This window comes from Gymnoscopelus microlampas (assembly GCF_963454915.1).
Source record: "Gymnoscopelus microlampas genome assembly, chromosome: 3".
NCBI lineage: Eukaryota > Metazoa > Chordata > Actinopteri > Myctophiformes > Myctophidae > Gymnoscopelus > Gymnoscopelus microlampas.
In genome coordinates this window covers 30,377,869-30,390,156 of record NC_139940.1, presented here as the reverse complement: position 1 = coordinate 30,390,156, position 12,288 = coordinate 30,377,869, and the positions used below count along the sequence as shown (strand labels likewise).

Sequence of the window (12,288 nt, the reverse complement as noted above, 5' to 3'; positions counted from 1 at the left end):
GCACAGTATTATCTGCAGTCTTTTGTCCTGTAGTTTCCCTACAGTGACTGCCCCTTGTAAATCCCTGTGTCTACTTGTTCAACAGGTCAATCTGTGTGTCAGCACCGTAAGCACCTACTAGTAAGACATCAGTGTTTTCCAGACGGGCTACTTGGAAGATTACGGAGAGAGTTTGAATGACAAAGAAACTGTACATACATACACAGTACTGTATGTATACACATACTTTATAAGTAGGGCAACCAACTCCCTATGACATACTGTACAACACACGCTATCCTACAATATTTTCTTTGAAAACTAAGCGTCTATTAAACATTCATCCTTGCAGACAGAGTTCCAGTTCCACACATATATGAAGAGAGAAAATACAGCCAGGCTAACATGTCCACCATTAATACTTCAAAAAGACATGTGGCAGCCATCAAGCCGTACTCCGCATGTTAATCATTTTCTCTTAACACACAGGCTCTGGCTCTCTCATTATAACAGTCTTAATGTCTCTCCCCCCACCCCCTGCCAACTACTTCTCGAAAACTCCAAAGTGAATTATAGATTCTGGTCCCATTTGTGGACTGGGAGGGCGAAATCACCACTGGTTTAAGAAGTTACACACACACACACATAGCACTGGGGGTGAAATCAAGGCTTATTTAACCGGATTGAGTTGGACCACCGGTTCAAGCATCAGCCCCATACTGGGAGGAAGCCTGCATTTTAAGACACACACAGAGTGGTTCAGACATCAGCCCCATACTGTGCAGACGAAGGCCCACATCAAATACAGATCTGGAGGACGCGCGCACGTGCGCACACACACACACACACACACACACACACACACACACACACACACACACACACACACACACACACACACACACACACACACACACACACACACACACACACACACACACACACACTCACACACACACACACACACGACCCCCATGCTGTGCTGAGCCCTGCATTCAAACCCACTTTACAGACGGGATGTGACAGGTTGTTTGTGAAGAGGGTTCGTCCAAGGTGGGCACACACACACACACACCACACACAAGGGCACATTTACACACTTTAACACAGACACAAATGCAGTGCAAATGGAGTGTGTACTGTGTACTCACGCAACGACTCCCAACAGAAGAAAATTCTAGATGATTGGATGCTGGCTCAGCAGTGGAACCTGTCTGAACCAATCCCGGCCACAGACCCCGTACTGTGGCACCGAGGTCTAATGCTCCTCTATTAGGCTCTATCACTGGCACCCTCTGACTATATCTACGGGCTACTGATGTCCTCTGTGTGTGTGTGTGTGTGTGTGTGTGTGTGTGTGTGTGTGTGTGTGTGTGTGTGGGTGTGTGTGTGTGTGTGTGTGTGTGAGAGAGTGTGAGGAAGACCCTTCAAGGGACATTCAGAAGACAGAGAGTGGTTAGACGCAACTAGTAGCATCACTAGGATTTTCTCCTTTCTGATGTTAAGGATTCTGTAGTTGACAATTGCTCACAAACACCCTCACACAGACAATCCCGGGGCTACTGTTGTCCCGACACTGTGCTATTCAAGTCATAAACGCATACAGCAAGTGGAGAGCTTGGATTTTGGCCGCAGGACTTTCTAAGTACCCAAAAAAAAAGGTTAATAAAAATGTAATAAAAAGAGACACTGTTTGTGTGCCTAGGAGATCTCCAAGGCATTAAGGCCATTGGAATCAGTGTTTTATTGTAACCTGTGATGTATAAAAGCATGCAGACAGCACGCATATCTGAGTCTCAAATAGAATACAAATAGTATGAGAGTATGAAGAGTGCTCAAATAGTTCTAGGGCTGCCGTTTTTTCCCCCATGCATATCTCTTGTCAAGTCTAGCCAATGTGAAATTAAGATCAGAATATTACGTTCTTCTCCATCAATGCATACAGCAAACACAATTTTACAATTTGTTTATTGGCCGCAAGCTATACTCAGTGCTTTCTATCCTTTACCTGTGATTTATAACATTCATTTTTTTGGGCTCTATGTAAACATTCAACCTTTCAGAGTTAGGTTTGAAGATTGGATTGGCCCTGCCCCCTTGTGCACTGAAATGTGTAAGCAAGTGTCATGGCTGCCTTACTTCTATATAATAGAGCTTTAAGGTACATTTGTTTCACCCCCACACATTAGTTAATTTCCTGTGTTCAAATTGTGTGTTGCCCCCACAACACACTCTTTAAATGCCTGTCTCCATATAAGCAACAGCAACCATGCATGGCAGGCGAAGGGAAACACACCACCCACCACCCCAGCCTTCACCCATGTGTCTGTCCAAGCATGGAAAATTAAAAATGCAAAACATGGTACACTACCATACATTATAATTCATGAGCAGCTCTTCACAATTGTTCACTCCCCTTTCTGGCTCTTTCACTGGTATCCTACTTCTGTTTATCCTACAACTTCTCATACTGTATGCTGAAGTTATATAAAATAAATAAATGAAGAAGCAACACCATAACACAAACTGTGGGTGTCCCAGGTGACACCTTAAAAAAACATTCCTCCACACTTCTGACAGGGGGAAACATTGCATCCTAAATTACACTATCTATTCCTGTGGAGGGAACATATTGTGCTCCAGCAGCAGCCTACTGTTAATAAATAATAATCATCAACATCATCTTCCTCGCAATACCTAGCATGGAGTTTGGCCTGAGGCCAGAGTACCTCTCTCTGCAATCTCTCTTTACATTGAATACATCACTGACCTGACAGTTATGCTTTGTCAGAAACAATCAAGTGAAAAACACAATTTCACATCAGATCACATCACATCACAGACAAGTCACCTTCAGGTATTCCACCTGTCTACATGGGGGTTGTGTAACATAGTATGCTGTGTAATGGAATATAATGGTATAGAATAAAACTGAATAATGGAATAGAATAGAGCCAAAGTCCTTTAAAAAAATGCCTAGAAATAGAAAGGCCAGAAAAGTAGGGTATGGAGCACAACCCAACATAACAACAGAGGACAGGACAGCACAGACCAGCAATCTAGTTGAAGACTTCTTAAAAAGCAAGGTCAAAACCAGACAGCCATGTATGTGAACCACACACAGCCCTGGGCTTGTTGGGGTGAACACAGCACAATACTGGGGTCTGCTACTTTCTGTTTATACCACCCGTGTGTGCGTGTGTGTGTGTGTGTGTGTGTGTGTGTGTGTGTGTGTGTGTGTGTGTGTGTGTGTGTGTGTGTGTGTGTGTGTGTGTGTGTGTGTGTGTGTGTGTGTGTGTGTGTACACACACACGCGCACTTCCCCGTTCTAAAAATATAGGCTAATGCCCAGCAGATCTGACAGATTAAATGCCAATCCCAGAGTTGGACCAAAATCAGCCACAGGCAGCTTGTGTGTGTGTGTGTGTGTGTGTGTGTGTGTGTGTGTGTGTGTGTGTGTGTGTGTGTGTGTGTGTGTGTGTGTGTGTGTGTGTGTGTCTTGCAAATGGAAGAATGCTGGCATGGTACACAGCTTGAAAGGTCATTTCAGAGTTTATTTTGTTTTTGATTTGCTGACGTTTTCTGATGAAGTAACATTTCTGAAGATAAAGTCAATCATTCAGTGCCAGTTAATGCAATACAACGTCCTCTAAGGCCATGCCCACGCATTTCATGACGTGGTCGTGTGACATGGTTTCAATCGGCCCAAAAGAATAGATTCATTTTACAGATACACACAGCAGTCCTTGTTAACAGAGCAGCTTTGAGTTCTGCCCCTTGAACATGTGCAGTATCTATCACAGATTACAACCTTGCTTAAGGTCGATTGTAATAGCATGTGAATTTTGTTTCAGGGCAGACTCTCACTTTAATGATTTGAAATGGCAAGCCAGGACCCTTGGCCTTCTCCAAACCATGGTGAAAGATCAATGGCACAAAATTCACTGAACTAAGTTCAGTCACCATGTTACTAAGTATCAAATAAAGGCTAACAGCCAGAATAACAGTGAATGTTCAGCACTGTTGGAGTCCTGAAGGTTTTTAACACCAATGTCCTTAAAGAAAGACTCTTCCATTTGCAAAGTTCTGAGGAATGTTTTGCGACCTATTTTATTTACATCAATTAACCATGGATTAAACCATCATAGACCTAGTATTGTTAATGTCAGATCAGTCCAAAAGTGGAGACTCTGGCTTAAGTAACCATTCTACTATTTTATGCATACGGAAGGTTCAGAGGTCTGTATTTGATTGGTCTCCTGTTTTCTTTTATGTGCAGTGGTGGATAAAGCCTTTATTTGATTGATTGAATACTTTATTAGACAAAATTAAAACAGCACTGGGGTTGTTTTAAGTCATTGTTTTTATAAACCTAAAAACCTGAACAAAATGTATTTTTTCTTTTAGTGATTTAACCAAGAATGTCCCAAAATCAGAAGATGAAAGCCTTTTCTTTTGCACAATTCCTACAGTACTGTTGATGCTAACAAAGGCCAACTGAGGCCCACTATTCCAATACAAATGTGTCTCTATAAGGTCTACATTCCATAGTCCAAAATCAATGAACAAACTATTTCTCAAAGACCATTATGCATGCAATTTTAAAGATAGGCTACAACTCTGCTATAAATATGCACATTAACAGCAGCACATATACTGTAGTCTTGGACTTGTTCCAAGAGTTCAATTTGTGCGTTGCGTGTCCCTTTTCAATTAACATTAATGATTTTTCTTTCTTATGGTTTGCTCATGAATATTAACACAATATTGAAATGAATGCAAATATAGTGTGGGAATTGGGTGTATTTTGAAAACAGAAGTATGGAATTCCAAGTTGGGTTCTAATTCGTTAAGCTTACATTCCCTTGATCATACAAATTACCAGAGACAGCCATGGGTAGAAACCACTCACACATGCACACACAACTGACACAAACACACACTCACACACACACACACACAGTTTAATTACATGCTGTTGAGCAACTGTTTCTCTTATGCATTCTGCGTTCATTGATTTGAGAGGTCTCCGACATTGAATTACGCTATAGATTTCAGCGTCTTCACACACACACACACACACACTAATTTACTTTTTAGCATTCAGAAGACAATCTATTAGCATTTTCTTCTACTGAGCAGGCTTGTGGTGCAGAGCTCCAGTTGAACGAAGGGGCAGAGCACGGCATCACTTGAAGAAGCTGGAAGCTTTCCAAACTCTCTTTCTCGTTAAGACTCCAGCCATGCATGTCTACTTACAGTATCTCTGAGTACTGAAAAAAAAATGAAAGCAAACAACCACACATGTGAAGCCGTCTTTCTAAAAACAGAAGGCAGAACCCAGCGAAGGCGGTGGGTTACTGGGTTACCAATAATCAAGGCCATGATGTCAGAAAGAACAGACGGAACCGTTCTGTTAATAAACAACAACTTTTAAGAGTGTTAGTGCAGTGGTTCTCAAACTTTTTCATGTCAAGGACACCCAAATTGATATGTATAAATCCGAAAATAGTTTTTGCCACCCCCAGAAGAGAAGGTTTGTGTTAAAGAATCTAAATTATTCAAAAGTTCTCAAAAATTGCAGATATACAAGCTGTGAGTTTGTATGTTTATGTTTATAAAGGATCCCCATTAGAGACACATGAATGAGCCTCTAGTCTTCCTGGGGTCCTGAAGAAAGCAAATACAATACAAATGTACTAAAACACAAATAAAAGTAAAATAAAAACAAAAAATAATACAAATAAAATTGAATACAAAAAGACAAATTAACATTATAAAATCAAATCCAACAGTCAAATTAAACAAACACACAAATCAGGGTTTCCGGCAGTCCTTTTTTAGGAATGAATGAATGAATGAATTCTTATTTTTTCCCTCAAAATATTAACAAGTTGGTGTGATGATGGAAAACACAACTACATTACGCTATTGTTAGTCACATTTATTCAACATTGTGTTTAGCTTTGTACCAGTGTTGATTTTAAATTTAAGTCCAGTTTCAATCGCCCTTGTTAGTTGGCATTTTGATTTTACCACACTGATCCCAGTACAACCTAACACTAAACACCTGGTTATAGAACCAATGTGCGCACGCGCGAAGACTCTCCCCAGGCCTAGCACCGGGCCTAACTTTTGTGTTGTAAATCTGCTATTTTTGAAGAGACAAAGTATAAAATATGGATCCAGTGTTTAAAAGTCTTAACACATTGGGTGCCAAAAACGTTGATATACGTTTTTGCAAATACACCCGTCGAGTGCCATAACCGTAGATATACGTTTTTTTTCCCAGTTTTCTTTTTCTTTGAAAATTCCACATGAGGGCGCTCTAACGCAACTTAGGAATGATCCTAGGACACTAAAAAGATATGGACGGATGTGACGTCATCCCCAAAAAACGGACGTCCAGCCGCCCCAATGATAGGATCTTGAGAAAAACACTTCTATCTCCATATCTTTTTTTTTGTGGTGAAAACCAGCCCTTTTCAATGGGCGATCGCTCTAAAATGGCGGACTGCGGTAGAAATGTTATTGTTCCAGTGGATAGACGGACCCCTATCCCATCGCCGGGATACTTTTTTTTACATCCGGGTCCTCGTTGTGGCTTCTGCAGCCGTCTAAACATCGCCAAGACACGGTAAAAAACGTTCTTCTCCGATGAAAGCAGAGACACTCCTCCGTTTTTTGCGACACTCAGTGTGTCGATCTTCCTGGAGCAAAATATTCTGTGGCTCTTGAAAGGTTAGTAAAAACGCACCACATCATCCCTCATAAAGACACACACATCCCCTCACAAAACACACATCCAAGCAAGAATGTACACCTGACCCCTCCCACTCTCAACAGCACACAAACACCCCATCAACAACACACCACTCCAGCCCACAACCACACATGTACATATGCAGCCAACTAAGCCCCAATTCTCCAGAAGTAGTAGATATGCTTTTCTGTCTCTCTCTAAACAATGATTGCAAACTGGTGAATCCCCCCTCCCATTACTTCAATTTAAAGACCTTCAGCTCATTTACGAGGGGTGAATAGGTGTCCCATACATATCACGCAGGAGATTTGATTTAATACACACACACACACACACACACACACACACACACACACACACACACACACACACACACACACACACACAGTGTGTGTTTATGTGTGTATGTGTGCACAGAGATAAACATGGCACTCTTAATAAGTGCACACACTACACAGTGTTTAGAATATAGGCCAATATGGGAATGCTCATCAATGCAGGTTACCTGAGTACTCTGGAGCTCATAATGAGAGCAATAAACTGCAGAGCACGGGTTTTTAACTCATTATAAAAGTGCACTAACTTTAACCACATGCACCGGCATAGTGCCCCTATTCTGTGGCCGACATTCGGCAAAAATAGCACGTCTACACATTGTGATACGTTATGATGAGCTTGTAGATCACATATTTTCGGCAAAGAGATTTGGTGTAGATGGGGGGGGGGGGGGGGAGGAGCGGAGCATGTATAGAGCCCTGGGTTACCCCGGTCAACTAGGCATATATAGGGTTTAAGTGGTCAAAAGCAAGTAAAACAACAATTAACACAAGTAAATAAAAGACTAAAGACTAAAATAAGCCCTTAAGTATGATAATCCCTTTAATATCAATCACTCTTTGCACAGGTTCTCTCTCCCACAGATAAACTGTCCAACATAGAGGGTGGTCTGGCCTGTCTCGTGCAACATTACCCTCCTGGCATAGGTAGTGACCCCGTCTCTCCCTTTAATGAAAATAGAGCCCTGCTAAGCCCATAAGGCTGAGCAAGGCATTGAGCACAGCGTGTCACTGTGTGTGTGTGTGTGTGTGTGTGTGTGTGTGTGTGTGTGTGTGTGTGTGGCCACAGCCTGGGTCCACCTCTCCAGATCACTGTGGTTAGAAGAAGCAGGGAGCCGAGGAAAATATCGCCACTGACAGTCGCTGGCAGACCGCTGGGCTGGAAGGACAAGGTGTGCCTAACAAATAGCGGGTATGCTCACGCGCTGTGCCAGCTGGTGCCAGTGTGTGTGTGTGTGTGTGTGTGTGTGTGTGGTGCCAGGAGGTGCAGGCGTTATGGCCAGCGTGTGACTGAGCACAATGCGGTCAGAGTGTGGCTGTAACCCTCCTCTCTCTCTCTCTCTCTCCCTCTCTTCTCACTGAGCTCCTAACTGTCTTTCTCTCAATCATGTGAGTGGAGGCTGAATGGAGAAAAATAAATAAAGCCTGGATATTCTAATGAAGGAGTGTGAATTCCCTCCATCAATCACGCTTTCCTCTTTCTTTTCTTTCACCACCTGATTCTCTCTCTTTCTCTCTCTCTCTCTCCATCATGTGAGTGTCAACTGATTTCTGTGTTGAGTGTTTAAGACTGTGTGTTTGTGTCCTTGCCAGTGAATAGAACATTAATTGCATTAGCATTACAGCGGGGTGAATTCCACCAAGTCTTATTCAACAGAGGATAGACATTTTCAAGGAGTTGAAGCGTGTTATTTCCTGCAGTCCAAATCAAAACCTCATTGTATAAAATTGGACGAATGTAACTACAACAAATAGCAGAGGAAGATTGCAGAATTTCTAAATTGCACCGTTTGCTTTCAACAAGTTATTCCAGATTTTATGATTTAAGACTGATATTGAATAGTGCTGTGTGACAGTTAATATATTTCTCCTTCTGGCACTTAGCGCACCTTTAAAACATTGCAAATTAAGTGCCAGACTAAAAAGTGAAAGCCTAAAATGTGTGTATTCACTCATGGCACACTCTGGGGCTGGGCAATATTGGGCGATATTATCAATACTCATATGAGACTAAATATCGTCTGGGATTTTTGATATGGCAATATCATGAAGCGTTGTCATTCCCTGGTTTTAAAGACCAATTCCACACGTTCCATGGTGTGGTTGCACAGCGACACACAACAACCATTATATGGTGGCTGAGCGAGCAGCCCCAATAAAAGTTCTCTGCCTAGACTAAAGTAAAAACCATGACATTGACACGTGCGTTGTGCGTGTGTGCACTAGGGGTGGGACGATATGGGTACCTCACGATACGATATATATCACGATATTAGGCCCACGATAACAATATACTGTATATCACGATATTCGACAAGATTCGATATATTGCGATATCACGATATCTAACTATATAAATGGCGAGCGACTTCCGCACCCTCGGTGGCGACACCCCACAGCTCTGTTATCGAATAAACAACGCACCGCCAGACCACATGTCGCCAACTGACTCGCCACGGCGGCCGCGCTGAATTTACGCGTCGCGTAGGGGACACCTCATTGCTCACTACACCTTCTCCACCGCGCAACATAATTAATTCTACTCACCAAATGTCGGACAAAACGGAAGGGGAGGCAGCTTCGTACCGTTTACCGTGCACACCACCGACACCGCACGGCGACGGGTTTCGCCGAAACAACACGAGCGGCCGCCATTGCACTCTGCCCATGTCCTCCACAACACCACACACACAGCTCCTTTGCTTCAACCCCCCCCCCCCCCTTCTTACGTACCTCCTTTGTTCCACCCAGGCCGTTACTTTCACTTCACTCATGTCTCGATCACAATATGTCCGTCCTTCACGTGCCATGTTCATCCCAAACACAAAAGCAAACAGCCACGGCCACACCACAGCACGCTGCCCAGGGTAATCTGGTAAACAAACCTGCCTAGGTTCATGACACCACAGGACTCGACAGTGATGTCATCATTATGCAACCCGGAAGTACAAATACCAAGGATAGGTCAGTGATGTCAGTCGGGTTGCCAAGTTTGCTGCCAGGTTTTAAAAAACAAGCGACAGAAACAAGCAAACCGTGCATGAAAAAAAAAATAACTGCCGAAGGGGTCCGCCATGTTCCAGGGGGGTCCCCGGGGGTCCCAACACTCACAGGGGTCGGCGGACCACCAGGGGGTCCGCGGACCACCAAAGTAACAATCACTATTAACATTTTTTCCAATTTTTTTTTTTTTTTTTTTTTTTTTTCCTTTTGGACACTTTTACTCCGGCGATTTGGGTACCCCAATATACACGCACCCACGCTGGGCCCCGTGCGCGGCTGGGGTTGAGGGGGGCGTAGCCCCCCGAAACTCTAGTTCGTTATATATTGCAAGAAATTTCACCAACGATATATCACGATAGTCCTTGTATTCAATTCATAAACACATAAAATAGCACCAAACAGTTAAAAATCATCATTACACAAATAAACAGTTGGAAAAACAACGTATCACAAACAAACAAAAAAAAAAATTATCGCGGGATAAATTATCGCGGGATAAAGTATCGCGATATATCGATATATCGTCCCACCCCTAGTGTGCACACACCCGCGCTTGAGCGAGCAGCCCCAATAACACCCGTTTCACGTGCACAAGCTGGCTTTATTTACTTCCCGTTAGTCTGGCTGTCCCACGCTGGTCTGTTGCCCAGCTCAGAGCCTCATTAAAGCCATGCATATATATGCATTCATATCAGGTGGTTAAGCATGTCTCTGAGGAGGTGCTGATTGGCGTTAGGTGTGTGCCATCGCATCCCATCCGGGTTGCGTGCCCTGCATCAAACCAGTTTGTAGTGAGGGCTGGTCTGAAAACCAAATTTTGGTGGTAAAATTCTATATCAATACTTTAGAGATATGCAGAGCACATGAAACCACCAGGGTTTTCATGGGGAAGCTTCAAAAACACATTAACCAAACATTACAGTAATGCGATGGAAATACCAGACTGTTTTATATTTGTATATTGTAAAGTTGGCCTAGTAAATAAATAAATAATTGATATACTGTACTAGCAACACATAGCAAAGTATACTAATATATCAAAGACATAATAAATACATATTTATTCAACTACAGAGTGCTTATGTTTGCTGACATTAATGTTTAACTAACAGTAAACATCATACCCTGAAAGTTTAAGTATCCTGTCGGCCAGGTCAAGAATTAAGACTACATCCCAGAGGGACAGTGGATTCCAAAATTCAAGTGCCACATTCACATCTGTTATATTAATTAATTCTTATATGTTGACTTCCATTGGCCTGTTTGATGAAATAATTTAACTTCATCAATAAAATTTGCAATTCAGAAAACACACCACCACCAAGGTTAACACTGTTGTCATAACCATAAATCATGATCACAAACACACACACACACACACACACACACACACACACATCTACAGACAGCCTACGTCTATCCAGTACTCCAGACGTGTGTGCCCCAGCTGAAGGGAAAATAATCAAAATGCTAAACAGTTTCTAGCTTAATCTCTCTCTTTTTATGCAAATCTGTATTAGTGCGTATCGCGGTGCAGTGAGCGACCACTAGTGTGGCAGTTGACATGGGGGGAATGGCAGAACATACGCTGGGTAACCCACATGCCCGCATGCACATTGCACACACACAAATGCACAAATACACGTACACGCAAACACACACGCACACACAAACACACACCTAATCATGTTTATATTGCTGTCGACAAAAGAGGGACAGAGAGGAGGATGGAGGAATAGAGAAAGAGGTCCTTTAAGGAGTAGGAGATGAGAGAAGGACTAAGGAGAGTGAGTGAGTGAGTGAGTGAGTGAGTGAGTGAGTGAGTGAGTGAGTGAGTGAGTGAGTGAGTGAGTGCGTGCGTGCGTGCTGAGTGTGTGTGTGTCAGTAAGTACTTTATAGAGTTTCGGAAGTGGTCCTCTGCTGGGTTCTTCACAGTGCAGCTATTCAACAACCACACCTCTGCTTCTGAGGGGTCATCTGTAGAGAAAGGAAGAAGAGAGATACTAATCATCAATAACAAATGATATATAACAAAATAATAAACACCAAATAGTGGAGTTGTTCTGCACAGATGGCACACTATGAAGCTAATAGAAACAGTCATTTTCATTACATTTACCCTAGGTAGTTGCCAAGAACCAACCATCCATCAAATGTTCAAATAACAATTTTAATAAATAACAGAACTAAATAGGCATGCCCATTTAAAAACAGAAATTGTGCCGTTTACAAATTGACACACATACACACAGCCGCGCACGCACAAACACACACACACACACACACACACACACACACACACACACACATGCAGAGTCAGCTAAAACGTAGCAACAGAGCAGAGTATGGTGTCTTGTGATGCCAGGCTCAGCTGCTACTCCAGTGGATGGTGGCAGGCCTTGCTTTGCACTGCCTGGAGAGCTGTCAAATACACACACTCACACATGCACACACGCACACTGAGGGGTTATCGCATTGGTGGCGGTG

The 12,288-nt window shown here is 42.8% G+C and overlaps 1 protein-coding gene across 1 annotated transcript in view; it reads right to left on the bottom strand.

Moving 5' to 3' along the window:
• Positions 1-12,288, bottom strand: part of cdkal1 (CDK5 regulatory subunit associated protein 1-like 1) — a 322,737-nt gene that overhangs the window by 265,039 nt on the left and 45,410 nt on the right. Inside the window, exon 4 of the mRNA XM_084052870.1 lies at positions 11,694-11,778. Coding sequence (XP_083908996.1) covers positions 11,694-11,778 — 85 coding nt within the window. The remainder of the gene's footprint in view (positions 1-11,693; positions 11,779-12,288) is intronic.